Source organism: Ananas comosus, linkage group 6 (genome assembly GCF_001540865.1).
Source record: "Ananas comosus cultivar F153 linkage group 6, ASM154086v1, whole genome shotgun sequence".
Lineage (NCBI taxonomy): Eukaryota > Viridiplantae > Streptophyta > Magnoliopsida > Poales > Bromeliaceae > Ananas > Ananas comosus.
Genome location: NC_033626.1, coordinates 2,326,809 through 2,342,849, shown reverse-complemented (window position 1 = coordinate 2,342,849; position 16,041 = coordinate 2,326,809). Strand labels below are relative to the sequence as shown.

The window sequence follows — 16,041 nt, the reverse complement described above, 5'->3', positions numbered from 1 at the left end:
AAGCACCACTAGTGCAACAACCAAGAGCAAGATACGAGTATAGAAAATATACAAGTACATAAGAGAGAAGATGTAATCTATTACACTCATTGGCTCAATACATTTAAGTACATCTTTTACATTCATCCAAAAACATAAGTACAAGCACTCAACCTCACCCTATACATCATCTACTCTCAAGTACAAAAGGGTGACGGCTAATGCAAAAAGGGAGGTAGCTAATGCGACTAAAACGCCGGGCCCTTACCGCGATCCTCACGCTCACCGGGGACACCCGAACTGGAACCTGTAAAAAATGGGGTGAGAACTAACTTCCTTAGTTCCCAGTGGGTTCGGCCGCCGACTCCGCCGATCTCCCCACTAGGTCCAAGCGGGCACAAGTAGATACATTTATATTAGGAAAAACTGTAAGGACAGGAAAGTAAAGCTACACTACTATGCCCAATCATAGATATATGAATGCATGTCTAATGAATTGGTAAGCAACTAACCTGTCGTCATGTCAAAGGTAAAGCTATGTACCTGTTCATCGATCTTATTCACTTGTTTCTTAATCTCATGGCTTCCCTGAAGGAGCCTACTGCTCACTAGCCATCTCGAAGGTAGGGAGGGTCAACTCGCACTACGAACCGAGACCGTCTGCCGGGGCCTAAATAGGCAAACCCTTGGGACCCAAAATAAGCGATCCCACGTGACCAACATCCGGAGAGCACTACTTGTGTGGGGCTTCCATCACAAGATTTAGAAACAGACCGTGAGCATGATCCAATCCTCGTCTCAAGAATACCCTATCCTCTAGGGTTACAATCATCATATAGTCCATAGGCTTCACATACGCTACGACTCATATGTGTCATTTGTTCTTTGCTTACTATCAACTAAATGCCACTCGTCCATTGTTTACTATCGACTAGGTGCCACTCGTTCTTTGTTTAACATTAGACCAACCATTGAGCCCATCACTTTCTCTGCACTATAGGATTCACAAGTCTCGACCCAATCCTTATCAATCCACTATGTCAAATATCCAATACATGCTACGATATCATCAAAGAAGGCATAAGGAAAGGCAATGCATAATCATCCTATAATGCAATAATGCAAGATGCAAGAATCGACATGTACTAAGACAAAGAAGGGAGCCCGATTGCTTCGGGATGGACACCACCCACCTCTTGGCGATGTCGCGACAATAGAAAACTCGACGTTGCGATCTTTGCACGTCGCTTCAACTCCTCGGGCGAAGCGAGCCCTCGAGTACCCAATTCGGCAATAACTCCGCACTCGCTCGTCGGATCGGCAAACCGTCTTCGCCGACGCGTTCCAAGACCTAGCAATTAGGTTTATGACCCATTAAAATAGATCAAAACCCTAGATTTGCTAAAATCCCAAATCCGTGCCCTAGAATGGCGACGAGAGGGAAATCCATGGTGCGAGCTTCAATTGCGAGCCCGAACCATCTACTTATCTTTTCTAGGTTCCATTTGAACCAATTCTTACCCATAAAAACCCAAAATCCTAGAATTACCATTAGAGGGTTAGAAGCTTACCTCTAACCTAAGCTCCAAGCTTGAGGGAGAGGGAGAAAAGATGACTCTCCTCTTCTTCTTAGCCTTCTTCTTCTCTTTCTTCTTCTTTCTTCTCTTCTTCTCCTTCTTCTTCTTCTTCTCCTTCTAGAGAGAGAGAGGGAAAGAGTGAGAGAGAGTTAGAGAGCAACTGAGGGAGAGAGAGGGGTCCCCAAGCCCTCATATAGGACATTTTGCAAATAGCCCCCTCAACTTTTCATCCTTTGAATCAGCCCTCTCTGGGCATTTTCGCAGCGAGGGACCGGTCCCAGCTCGGGGAGACCGGTCCCCGAAGGCTGCCATTTCGAGCAGAGGGGATTTCGCGTTCGGGAACCGGTCCTTGCCTGAGAGACCGGTCCCCGGGAGACCGGTCCTTGTCCGAGAGACCGGTTCCCAAAAGCTGAATTTTCGGGACTTAGGCAAATTTCGGCTATTTTCGCTGGGCCAACGTTCGGGAACCGGTCCCTGCCCACCAGGGACCGGTCTCATCAGAGACCTCCACAACCCAGCCTGATGGGACCGGTCCCTCCTTGCCAGGGACCGGTCCCCGAGAGCATTTCTGCTCCAGTGCAAGTTTTGCACTGGTGCTCTCGCGGACCTCTCCTTAATGCACTTTGCGCATTAAGATCACCTTCGGACTTTCCGAAGATTGCACACTCAACCACTAGTCGATTCTAATCGAAGTCTAATCCTCGAGTTTCGAGAATTCACTTCCTTACAGAAGGTTTGCTACAAGGGGTATAAAGGACAAGGAACTATTGAAGAACAATAAATGGATAGGAATCTCTCATGGGTTTTATTCAGTCGAGAGGGATGGTAACTCTGAAGGCTCCATGCTCGCGCAAAGGAAATAAATAGAAGGCTTAGAGTTATAGTTGTTTGGAGCCTTTGATCAGCAAATAGGTGGACCAGGTGGTGGCATCACAAAGTATCTGCAATCTCATCTCTTTCAAAAGAATCTTAATGAGGTATACAATTTGACTTATTCAAAATATTCGCTAGTTACAAATTTTGTTACAACCATATAAGTGGTTGCTTGATCATGCTTGGTGATATTTTACTGTACCATATTGTAATATGTTTTCTCTTAGAAGCGAAAAAAATTATTGCTCGCTATGATTTGCGATTTTTCGAATGTAGATCCAAATAAGGAAAAAAGCCAAAGAAATCATGATAAAGGCCTATATCAATTCCAGGGCAAATGTGCACAAAGGAGATGGTGCAAATGAAGTTGCAGGGTCCACAACTTTGCTTGTTATGAATGGTAAGAAATTTATAGCAGCAGATTTTGGTGGCGGATACAAAGTTGTGGTCTGTAAGGACGGTGCGGCGACGTAGATTGGTCGAAAAAAATAAAACGAAGAAAGGAAGGTCTTTTATGTCAGGTGCTTACTCAACTATTCGAAAGCAACATATTATCTCTGACTATTTTATGGAACTATCATCTTGGAACCATTATTTATTTAATTGTCTTGTGAAATTATTTATGCCATAGTTTTTGCTCAAGAAGGAAAATCATGCGGTCATGTTCTTTTTGCTACTTTTTATCAATTCATTAATTGGTACATTAAAGCAACAGTTGAATCTTTCATTTGTTCAAATAATAATTTGATGTGTTATGTCGAACAGGTTTGCTGCAATTGAAGTGCGTGACAAATAGTGAAGAACACAAGCCCCGAAAGAAGTCGAGGCTTGCTATCACTGCACAGAATGTAGAATCCGATACCAACTTCATTATACTAGCTAGTGATGGTGTATGGGAGGTAAAATTTTAATCTTTTAAGCCTTGACATAAAAAAAGGATTTGAGAAAATTACTCATATTTGTTATAGGTTATGAGGTACCAGGAAGCTGTAGACTTGATAGGCCATATTGAGGATGCTCAAAAGGCGGCGGAGTGCTTGGCAGCGGAGGCTCTCACTAGAATGAGTAAAGCTAGCATCTCCTGCATTGTCGTCCGCTTTCACTGACGAATAAAGTTTTTCTTTGTTATTATAATTGCACCCTTATGATAGCACATTGCTTATAAAGATATTTACCTACGTAAAGAGCCTTACGTATTTAACTTTAGAATTGTGTGATCTTTCAATTATTTTAAATTTTAGATAGTTATATTCATGCTGAAAACAAGATTTCTAGTTTTTCCTTGCTGTTGTATCTTGAAAAATTCTGAAAAAAGTTGCGAGATGTACACTGACAAGCAGTGTCTTTTGTAGATTACCCGATCAAATTATATTTAGGCCTCACATTTAAGCCTTATTTGGTTAATACTTTTGTTTTTAATATATTTATTTTCATAGCTCAAATTTAAGTAGTGGAGTGAACTAGAGGATTGATTTCTTCAGAAAAACAAGTGAAGAAAAGTTTATTGACAAACTAACTTTTATTTTTGTTGCCAAAAAAACGTCATGCATGCATATTGTAGACAACAAAAAAGGCTGATTTCTTCTGCAGTGAATTTTAAATACAATTTACACGTATCAAAAGGGTGCCCATCTTTCTTGCATCACAAACTAAAGAACACTAGACGACGTATTTGACAAATGTGGTGATATTATGAAGTTTGAGCTTGAAACCTTTAAAGATATCTGAACACACATATTGCGGCATGGGGTAGTAAGGTCACTTATCAATCTTCTATCGAGAGTTATGTTGATATAAGATGTAACTTCACCTCAAAATGTTTGTGCAGTATACTGCAAGTGACCGACCATCTCTAGAGCAAGGGGCAAAGAGCTTGATGATTGGTATTCGAGACCCAAATTCAAATCCTAGTTGATTCACATTTATAGCTAAGTTTATTTCTAAATGAAATAAACAAAGCAAGTAGCGTGCTAACTATCTCTCAAAAAAAAAAAGAAAAAAAAGTACACTGCAAGTGACTACAAGAAAATTTTCATACATGCCAGTACACTTCCATGAACAAAATCAGCAATTGTTGTTTCAGAATCCTGCAATTTAATGAAGTTTTTACCTCTACCATATTGTAGTTTTATATTTTTCTATTTACTAAGTTTCTTTTCAACATACAAAAGAATGACAAATAAAAGAATATATGCCTTGCTATTTGTTAGGTCTCTCCCGTCAAAACCCCAGTGACATTTGTCGCTCAATCTTCTTTGTCACCTTACATGCATCCGATATACTTCGTTGCGGTATTATTCTTCTATAACTTCTTCTATAACTTTGATTGGTGCTCCCGAAAATTTGCGAACTAAATCTAGTTAAGTGCACGTGCAATGCACGTCGCACAAATACCAAAAAAATAAAATTTTTATAAATAAATATTATGGATTCAATATATAGTATTTAATCATTACAAAATAAAATGACATAAATAAAAAGTAGAATCACAATATCATCAAAGAAAGAACACAAAATCTATCATAGTATCATTGAACAAAAAATACAAAATCCGTCACTAAACTAACTGAAAATGTCATGACCAGTCTTCTTTCCATGCAAATTACACTAAAAGTAAGAAGAATAATACTAAAAATATTTAAAATTATATTTAATTAACGATTTAGTTTTGATTTCGGGGTTAAATTTTAATACTCGTCAAAATTAAATCTACTATCTTTTGTAAGAAAAAATCAACTATCATGAATTAAAATTCAAATTATCAAATTGGCGGGTATTAAATTTTGGCAGGCATTACAAATTTAAAAATTTAATTTTGAATACTACGTGATTGACATGTATTATGTTTGAGAAAAAAAATATTTGAGAAAAAGCGTGAATAAAAAATAAATTTAATTTTAGGTATTACGTGATTAGCGGAGATATTACGTGATTGGCGGGTATTACGTTGTGATTAGCGGAGATATTACGTAATTGGCGGGTATTACGTTAGATAGGAGATAAATTTAGTTTTACGTATTACATAATTGGTGGGTAGAAAGAAAATATTTGAGAAACGCATAGATATGGAGGGTATTTTTCTCAATAAAAGTGACAAATATTTTTATTTTTATTTTTATTCGTTGGATGAAATCCAACAGCGAAAATGTATGACAGATACTTTTATTTTTATTCCAATGTATTTTTATTTGTTGGATGAAATCCAACGGCGAAAACTTAATATTTATATTTGAGAATAAATTATTATTTGAAGATTTATTTGAAATGAATAGTTCAAAATTATTGAATATGAAAATATTAGTAAAAAAAATAGAGATATTTTTGGAAAGCGAAAAAGTTCAAAACTCATAATTTTTGTAAGTAGTATAAATAAGTAGTATAAATATAGATATAGATAGATATAGTTAGATATAATAATACATATTATTATTGGCCTTTTTGCATAAAAAATCCACTTATTTTGGGTTTTTGCAAAACCGCGCCACCTTTTTCGTTTTTGGAGATTCGGTCCACTTTTTCAGCAAACTGACCAAAATACCCTTTTATATTTTTCTCTCTCCTCTTTTTTTTCTCTCTCCTTTCTTCGATCCCGTCGCCGCGGACCCTAGCCCTAGACCGACTCCCGCTCTCCTCCTCGCCTCCTCGTCCTCGGCCCCACCCCTACCGCCTCCGTCGCCGCCGCCGCCAACGTAGGAGGAGCGACGGCGTTGGTGGAGGAGAATGAGCCGCTGCGGCGGAGCAACGCGGCGGTGGTGGCAGAGCTGGCCCCGAGCTTCGCGGCTTCTCCGCTCGTCGCAGCCCGCGGCCTGCGCGGCCTCGTCGACCAGCGCAGGTCGGCGGCCGCCAAGCCCGAGCTCAACAGCGCGAGCACCACCTCGAGCAGCTCCCTCACCATCGCCGACGAGCTTTCGACACCACCGCCGCGAGATGGGGCTGCTGGGGCTGTCGCTGTACGCCGACTCCGGCGATGCGCCGCTGGGTGTGAAAACGTCTCCTCATCTGACGACGCCATCGGCGCCGCCGAGGCGGCGGCGGAAGGCGCGCCCCTGTCAGCGGAGATCGAGGGAGTCGAGGGTCCTCCGAGCGAGAAGAAGAAAGAAAATGGAAAAAGAAGAAGAAAATGAAAAAGACCCGCGCGTGTTCTTCTCCATTGGCAAATGGTGTAATGGTGTAATGGTGTAATGCGTAAATGGTGTAATGGTGTAATGGTAATGGTGTAATGTGATGTAATAGTAATGGTTGTGATAGTGTAATGGTAATGGGTAATGTGTAATGGTAATGGTGTAATGGTGTAATTCTATCGCTCTTTTTTTTTTCTTCGCCCGCGCCCGCCGTTCTCCCTCGAATCCTCCTGGCGCCGTCCCCATCCACCGTCGCGTTCCCGACCGCCACTCCTCGCTCCCCCGGCGACCCGACCCTCGACGGCCCCCACGGCCGCTCCTCCGCCGCCGGTTCGGCGGGGGTCGCTCGGGCCGGCGGCGAAGGAGCGCCGTGGGGGCCGTCGAGGGGTACGGGTCGCCGGCGGGCAGCGAGGAGGGTGCTGGTTCGGGAACGCGACCGGTGATGGGGACGGCGTAGGAGGATTCGAGGGGAGAACGGCGGCGCGCGAGAAAAAAAAACAGAATCGCGCTGGCCGGCGGTGGAGGATACGGCCGTGGGGGCCGTCGAGGGGTGCGGGTCGCCGGGGGGAGCGAGGAGGGTGCGGTTCGGGAACGCGACGGTGATGGGGACGGCGCAGGAGGATTCGAGGGAGAACGGCGGGCGCGGCGAGAAAAAAAAACAGAACGATAGAAACAGAGAGGAGAGAGAAAGAGGAAAGAGAAAAAGTAATAAAGGTATTTTGGTCAGGCGGACGAAAAAGCGGACCGAACCTGCAAAAACGAAAAATGTGGCCCGGTTTTGCAAAAGCCTGAAATAAGTAGATTTTTTATGCAAATTGGCCATTATTATTCTACGCCCGATCGAAGACCCCCCGGCAGCAGCGCTCTTCAGTCTTCCACCGTTCGCACTCTTCGCCGCCGGCAGCGCCCTTCAGTCTTCCACCGTTCGCACTCTTCGCCGCCGGCAGCGCCCTTCAATCTTCCACCGTTCGCACTCTTCGCCGCCGGCAGCGCCCTTCAGTCTTCCACCGTTCGCCGCCGGCAGCGCACTCTTCGCCGCCGGCAGCGCAATCTTCGCCGTTCGCATATCCCGATGGAACTCCGGCAGCGGCGCTTTCAACAGGTTCGTTTTCGTTCTTCGTCTTCCATTGATCTTCTTCATCTTTTTTTTTCTTTTTCTTTTTCTTATGGTTTTTTGGGCAGAAAGAATGTGAGGGGTTTTCTTTCTTGAGCTTCTAATTAGAGTTTGATGTGATTTTTTTTTGTTTTTACAGAGATTTGGGTATATCGCGATCTAGGGTTCCACAGTTCCGAAACCCTAGAATCCCTCTTACTGAGCCCTAGAGATGTGAGAGCTCCTACTATTCCTTCTCAATTCGTGTTTGAGGAATCGCCTCTTCCCTTTTCCTCTAAGGCTAATTGGGTTTTGTGCTCTCTTTGGTTCACAGGTCTCGTCTCTGCGTAAAGAATTTGCCCAAGTACGTCAATGAGGATCGCCTCAGAGAGTTCTTCTCCCAGAAGGGCGAGGTCACCGACGCTAAGATCATGCGCACTAAGTGAGAAAAATCGAAAAATCCCACCTTCAAATCTTTTATCACCATTGATTCATGTGTTTGATTCGCCTTTTTAATTGTTCTCTTATGTTTGTTTGCTGAGTNTTGCCCAAGTACGTCAATGAGGATCGCCTCAGAGAGTTCTTCTCCCAGAAGGGCGAGGTCACCGACGCTAAGATCATGCGCACTAAGTGAGAAAAATCGAAAAATCCCACCTTCAAATCTTTTATCACCATTGATTCATGTGTTTGATTCGCCTTTTTAATTGTTCTCTTATGTTTGTTTGCTGAGTTTGAAATGTCTCGTGTGATTCTAGTTACCTGTCTAAAATTATGAAGCTCCTAAGTTGCTTCTCTAGTTTAGCCTATTTATTTTGAAGCTGATTAAATTTCTCAACTTGAAACAGTTTCTGTGACCAAAGAACCTTTTTGTTCAGTATATGTAGTAATACATCATTAATTCATGCTTCCTTTTGTATTTTTCGCCTCTTTTTCTGAATATGAAGTATGTAACATTTGGATTTTTTTTTTCTCAAGTCTGCGGATTTGTTCTTATTTGTGTAGCATAGTTGTTAAAATAAATTTTTTTGGTTTTGAATAGAGATGGGAAGAGTAGGCAATTTGCGTTCATTGGGTTTCGTTCTGAGAAGGAAGCTGAGGCGGCCCTCGAATATTTCAACAACACTTTCATGGATACTCGGAAGCTCATATGTGAGGTGAGATGGTACCCCATGTTCTTACATAGATAGCTCTTGAAAGATGGGGGGAGTTATGAAGTATAATAAGCACCTTATAAGCTTATCTGCCAATTGTAGGTTGCTCGTAAAGTTGGTGATCTGAATTTGCCTCGTCCTTGGAGCCGTTATTCTCTAGAGAAAAGCACTCCGTTGAGTCAAAGCAAAGACAATGCTGGTGTCAGCGACCAAGTTTCATCGATAAAAATTTCTGAAGGCCAAAAATTGAATGCTAATCTATGTAAAAGCACTGAAGTTAATGATCCAAAACTCCAAGAATTTCTCCAAGTCATGCAGCCACGGACTAAGTCGAAATTGTGGGCCAATGATGCAATTGGTGCTGGTGACTTTGTTGACAAAGATAGCAAAATCGGTGAGAAAGATTGTCAGCAGTCACAGATGGGGCAAAAGCAAGCAGCTCGACCAAAGGCTAGAACAACTGATGGTAGCAGCGGCGAACCTGAGGCTACTAAAAGTACTTCTGAAGAAAATGAGATGGAGGAATCACTGGAAACAAGGGAGCATGATCATATGACCGACATGGAGTATTTTAAGAGTAGAATTAAGAAAAATTGGTCCAGAATCTTCAGACTCTGATGACGAAGATTCCAAAAGTCAAACAGATATGGATACAAATGATGCAAATGGGCTCTCAGTTGGAGAAGATGATATCAATGGAGAGGAAAAGGAGTCTCCTCTAGTAGATTCCGATGGTGAAGATGTTAATAATGAGAATCCAACATTGTCAGTAAGTGATGAGAAGAAACAGGCATTGGAAACTGGCCGGCTATTTATCCGCAATCTTCCTTACGCAACTACGTATGGTGTTATACTGACTCTATAATACTTTAGCTGAATGCAGATGTTAGTCCTTTATATCTATCCTGACTTGTCTTCTTAATGAGTAAATTATTATTGGTGGTGTCCAGTGAAGAGGATTTGATGGAGCTTTTTAGCCAGTTTGGTGATGTCTCACACATGCATCTTGTTGTTGATAAAGATACTAAACGGTCCAAAGGCATAGGTTATGTGCTTTTTTCACTTCCAGAATCTGCTATAAGGTAATAATTTTTGTCGCATAATTATGCCCTTTATCTCATTCTTACTTAGTACTAAAAGAATTGGTTATATTCAATTTGGTGGAGATATGATAATATTTATATGACATTCTTCGTCTTTTTTTTTTTTTTGGGTCACTATTATGTTTGGATTCCATTATGTTGCATTGACACCTTATTAATGTTGTAGGGCACTTGAAGATTTAGACAATTCAAGTTTCCAAGGCAGGTTGTTACATGTCATGCCTGCCAAGCCACAAAATGATGAGAAACTTGAGTAAGAACCTTTGTATTATCCTTTTGGTACTTCCATTCCTCACAAGCTTGTTTGATTTAAACTGTTTGTTTTGAATTCATTAAGGTCTAATCATGTGGTGGAGAATAAGACCTTCAAGCAGTTAAGAGCAGATCAGAGGAAGGCATCTGAAGCTAGTGGTGATACACAGGCGTGGAATAGCTTATTCATGCGTCCTGATACTGTATGTTTATATTCCAGCAAACTTTAATGAATAAATGCATAAGCTTATTTTCTTCCATGCACTATTTTATATTGTTAATAGGATGATGTCCTTCGTATTCCACTAGATATATTACTTTTTATGTTATACTTCTATATATAATTTTTTTTGTAATATATGATTCTTGACTGGAATTTTTTTTACTTGATTGGAACTCGATTTAACTGCAAATTAATATAAAATGGATTTTGTGATATTTGATTCATCATTATCCAATTTCCAATCAGGTTGTTGAAAACATAGCCAGGAAAACTGGTGTCAGCAAAAGCGAATTACTTGATCGTGATGCGGATGATCTTGCTGTGCGTATAGCACTGGGAGAAACACATGTGGTAGCAGAGACTAAGAAAGCTCTATCTAATGCTGGAATCAACATTGCTGCTTTAGAGGAATACGCTGTGAAAAAAAATGAAAAAATGAAAAGAAGCAACCATGTGATATTGGTTAAGAACTTGCCTTACAGCTCTTCTGAAGGAGATCTTGCTAGCATGTTTGGGAAATTTGGGAGCTTAGACAAAGTTGTTCTCCCACCAACCAGAACATTGGCTTTGGTATGAAATTTGCTTGATAAACTCATAAAATTTACATAACCAACCACTTGGTCGTTTGGTGGGTACCTTTATCATGGGGCAATGGGTATACCTGCTTTAAATTCAACTTTTAAGTGAGAAAAGGGTACACATGTTGGTTCCTACTGGCTTGATCAAATCATCAAAAGAAAATCTTCATATTTACATTTTAATTAGATGCTTTTGCATCCGTGTTTTGCAAAATTATCCATTACATACAAGGCACAACAGAATCCAGAAGATATGTAAATATTCCTTGAAAGTAAACCCTCGTATGAGTGTACCCTTATCATAAGTTGAAAAATGATTCAATTCTTGGGTTGAAAGTGTTATATTTTCGTAAGTACAATGATTTATGTGGAAGAAATTAAGTTGTTGAAAGGCATAGTTTAGAATTTGGAGGGGTCTAAATGCAAATAGATAATTTTGCAGGGGTATACATCTAAATATGTCCTTTCATTCGTCCAAATTTGGCCTTTTTGCGTTACTGTTTTTGGCTGCAGAAATTTATAAATCGGTATCTCCTATTGCATTATTCTTCAGGTTATCTTTCTTGAAGCAGCAGAAGCTCGTTCGGCTTTCAAGTGTTTAGCATACAAAAGATACAAGCAAGGTTCTTTAGTTTTTCTCTTTTTACATCTAAATTCTAAAGTAATTAGAAACTTGCACTCTTCATACGTTTTTTAGGGAATATGAATGCGGTTGTTCAGTCAACTCCTCTGAGTATGGAATCCTCAATGTCTTTTTATAGATAGAGAAATCAGGTTACATTGTCTCTCATGAAGAGTGCAAATCCAATATGGTTGACTAAATTTTGAAAATGATTAATCTTTTTTCCCCCTGTTTGTTCTGGAAATTTTTACAACTTGTAGAGATGCTCCATTATATCTGGAATGGGCTCCTGAAAATATTTTTTGTCCTACCGAACCATCAGCATGTGAGGAACAAAAGAATGTAGTTGGTGAGAAGAATGTTAAAAAAGTTTTAGTGGAGGAAAGCTTGGAGGGAATACCGGAAGAGGATATTGATCCCGATAGGGTGGAGGTTTGACATTTTCTTTACTCGCCTCTTTGTTGTGAGCATTTTTATGCACTTTTAGACTGCGAAGCTTCAATTTTCATTAACTTCTGTGGCAATATCATTCTTTATATTTTGTTATTTTAATGTAGGCTATTTGATTTCCTTCTCACTGTAAGCTTCTGTGCCTTTTTGAACGGAGATAGTTATCAAGCATGTTAGTATTCGGTCGCTATTTTTTTTTTATTTTTGGTAATCAATGCAAGTTTAAGTGTCTTAGCTGCTGACTTCTTCATTCCCTTCTCTTGTCACCATACATATTCTTACTGCTCATCCATTAAACAAATAATAAAGAGTGTCAGGAAAAAGCTAACATCCGTCCCCTCTTCCCCCTACAAAAAGAAAAAAAGAGGAAGAAATTCAAGTACCATTATGAGAAAATGTTGCTCCCAGATTATATAGTGTAAACTGATTTCTCTATTGTCCCCCTAATATCAAAATTTCTTTTGCTAGTCTCCTTTTTTAGAACTAGAGTTCTAGCTTTCAGAGCTATAGATGATTGCATCTCATTTCCCCCTATGTTGTTGCTTCAAATACGCAGTGATATTTGATTCTATCACCTCTGTGTTTTGATATCAGACTTCTAATCCATTTTTCATAATAGATCCCCATTTTTTTATTGTTTGTCTTTTATTGTTTGCAGTCACGGTCGATTTATGTGAAGAACTTAAATTTTAAGACCTTGGACGAATCTCTGAAGCTGCACTTTACTAATAATATGAAGAATGGAACGATAAAAAGTGTAAAGGTACATTGAAGAAAAGCTTATTTAAACAACATTTTTTCCGTTCTTCCTTTGTCTTAATAATCATATATTTTTATACTTTCAAGGTGAAAAAGCACCTCAAGAATGGCAAGTTTGTATCCATGGGCTTTGGCTTTATTGAATTTGATTCTGTGGAAACAGCAACCAGCGTCTGCAAAGATTTGCAGGTAAACTGGAAGATTTTGCAACATAAAGTACAAACAAATAATTTTTTTTTCACTTACTGTCATTTGAGGAATTAGGTAACTGTACTAGTCTGTAACTTGTTATATAATTTTCAGGGGACTGTTCTGGATGGTCATGCTCTTTCCTTGCAACTTTGTCATGGAAAAAGAGATGGTCAGGTTTCAAAGAAGGGTGAAAATGATAGGAGTTCAACTAAGCTGATCGTGAGAAATGTGGCATTTGAGGCAACAGAAAAAGATTTAAGGCAGTTATTTGGTCCATTTGGTCAGGTAAAATTTGTGGGTTTATGATAATACCCTGGTTAAATTTTAAGAATTTTGCATTTTGAGTTTTGTCGTCAATGTATGGAGGAATTTCAGATGGTTTAATTGACTGCTAGTTTAAGGCTACCTGTGTTTCTTCCCCAAATCTGATCTCAATCTGATAATAAAAAATGATAATCAGGATTATAGTGAAGAAAACCGGAAAATTGGATTATAAGATTATGTAGTTAATATTTGCCACGTTCCTTTTGGAAGTGTTTGGCATCTCTTTGAGCATTTCCTAAAGTTTTGTTGCTGAATTCTTCAGATCAAGAGCTTAAGATTGCCCATGAAGTTTCGGAGTCACAGGGGTTTTGCATTTGTGGAGTATGTCACGAAGCACGAGGCGCAAAATGCTCTACAAGCACTCGCAAACACGCATTTATATGGCCGCCATTTGGTAAAAATTCCCTCTTTTTGGAAAATATATAATGTATTTTCTCCATCCAAAATTTGTAATGCGCGCACCTTGCATCCTTCCTTTTAGGTGATAGAGAGAGCAAAAGAAGGACAGAGCTTGGAAGAATTAAGAGCACGAACTGCTGCACAATTCACAGACGACGTCAGTCGATTTCAGAGACCATCGAAGAGGGCTAAAAACTGAATCTTACGGATGAAGGTACCGTCAAATTTTTTCGTCATATAGTACTTTTCGGGCAAAGTCACATTAGATGGATATGAATGCAGCTCAAAATTTTGACTTCATATAATATAATGGTTCTGTTTATATTATTATTAACCGGTGCAATGTCATGCTGAAAAAAATGCTGGCTCACTGATAATTTGTCGACTATGGAATGAGTTCATTAAGACAATTTAAATAGGGAACAGGTATATAACAACAAGAGAGTTGGAAGGAGAGATTGTGCAGTGCTTTATTATTTAGTAGTCCTACCTATGTATGTAACATTTCATATTTTACAAAAGATGTATGGGTAAATTGCATTGTTTCCCTATGAACTTTTGGCGAAGTTTCACTTTACCTCTCGAACTTCTAAAATGGACATCTAACCCTCTAAACTCTAATATTTCGTTCATGTTACCCCTTCCGTCAGTTTTCCGTCAAGCTCCGTTAACCGGAAACTGACGGAAGGGGTAAAACGAATGAAATATTAGAGTTTAGAGTGTTACATGTCTATTTTAGGAGTATGGGGGATTAAGTGAAACTCGCCATAAGTTCAGGGGGTAACAATACAATTTACCCAAATTTTTACTATAAATTATTTTTATATTTTTATATTAAATATTTCTAATTTGCTGAAATGAAGTACAAAGATTTTATTTAAGTGTATTTTATAGAATAATGCTTCTAAAGATAAAAAGGACAAACGAGTACTACAGAAAATTAACTGAGAATTAAAATCTCTATATCCGAGTGAGGACACCTATTATAAATCAACCATATTAGCGAGTACATCAGGATAGTAGAGTGCTCGAGTATCGTAGGTAGTTAATATCGTTCTTTTTTTATCTTTAAGCCACTCTAATTCATTTCTTTCACTTTTATTTTATTACAATAAAATATAGGATAAATTATGATATGATTTATTTTAGGAGAAAAAATATATATAAATTCAAAATCAAGCATGATCACTAACGTGAGGATTAATAGTCAATCCATAAGTAACATATTATAATAAAATAATTTATAGTCAAGAGTCCCCTACGGAGTAAATTGCACTACTACCTCCTGAACTTTTGACGAATTTCACTTAACCCCCCAAACTCTTAAAATAGACATATAACATCCTACACTCTAATATTTCATTCGTTTTATCCCTTCCGTCAGTTTCCGGTTAACGAAGTTTGATGGAAAATTGACGGAATGGATAATATGAACGAAATATTAGAGTTTAGGGGGTTAGATGTCCACTTTAGGAGTTCGAGGGGTAAAGTGAAACTTCGCCAAAAGTTCAGGGGGTAATAGTGCAATTTACCCAAAGAGGTATCGTCAAAAGAGAAAGCAGTTACAGTACAGTACATATCCATTAGTTATACTTGTCTGCTTTGTAAATTAGCAACTTATACATCTATGTATACTCGACAAAATAGTAAAACGAGCAATTGGTAACAGTAGCTAACCTTCATCTTATGTATTTATGATCTCTCTTCCTGCAACATAAATTACCCATCATCGGACTTTTTTCGAAAATAATCCTGTGAAATTTCGTAATTGCCAAAATAATCCTGTGAAACTTTTATTTGTAAAACTAACCCTCCTCTTGCCACCTCAGCCGCCAGGCCAGCGTTTCTCACAAAGATGGTGATTCGTTCACTATCTTTGGGGACGCATCTTGAATGCGGTGAATGGTTCACCGTCTTCTCTAGGCGGGGACCATTCATTGCCTTCTCAGCAATTCCCCGCGTATCACCGTCTTCTCAGCAATTCCCCGTGTAGCTTAAGGTGCCTCGAGAAGACGGTGACTCGTTTACCGCCTTAACAAAGGCGGTTAATCGTTTATCGCCTTATCTAGGCGTAAAACATTCACCGCCTTCTCAGCAAATCCCCCGCCCAACAGCCCGGGTTTGTGGCATAGATAAGACGGTGAATCGTTCACCGTCTTATCTAAAAACGGTGAGTGGTTCAGTGGTTCACCGTCTTTAGTGCAAACACCACCCAGTCCAGGACTTAGTCATTTTTTTCTCCGGGTTCGTGGATTTGCACTAAAGGCGGTGAACAATTCACCGCCATTAGTGCAAACAGCACCAGATGCTGATTTAAGCTTGATTTTTAAAAAAATTTCAACAAG

At 39.6% G+C, this 16,041-nt stretch overlaps 2 protein-coding genes across 2 annotated transcripts; both read left to right on the top strand.

Annotated features, from left to right (window-relative positions):
• On the top strand, window positions 2,736-3,576 carry LOC109711618 (putative protein phosphatase 2C-like protein 44). Its single transcript, XM_020234757.1, has 3 exons — window positions 2,736-2,889; window positions 3,195-3,328; window positions 3,398-3,576. The coding sequence occupies exons 1-3, from the start codon at window positions 2,736-2,738 to the stop codon at window positions 3,533-3,535; spliced, it is 426 nt and encodes a 141-aa protein (XP_020090346.1). The 3' UTR covers window positions 3,536-3,576.
• Window positions 7,390-14,030, top strand: LOC109711572 (probable RNA-binding protein 19). Its single transcript, XM_020234708.1, is given in 17 exon segments — window positions 7,390-7,652; window positions 7,804-7,877; window positions 7,978-8,085; window positions 8,683-8,797; window positions 8,897-9,397; window positions 9,399-9,634; window positions 9,745-9,876; window positions 10,064-10,150; window positions 10,235-10,352; window positions 10,619-10,942; window positions 11,504-11,568; window positions 11,833-12,004; window positions 12,681-12,785; window positions 12,869-12,970; window positions 13,085-13,258; window positions 13,560-13,691; window positions 13,779-14,030. Coding segments are annotated over 16 exon segments (2,490 nt in total). The 5' UTR covers window positions 7,390-7,652; window positions 7,804-7,875; the 3' UTR covers window positions 13,896-14,030.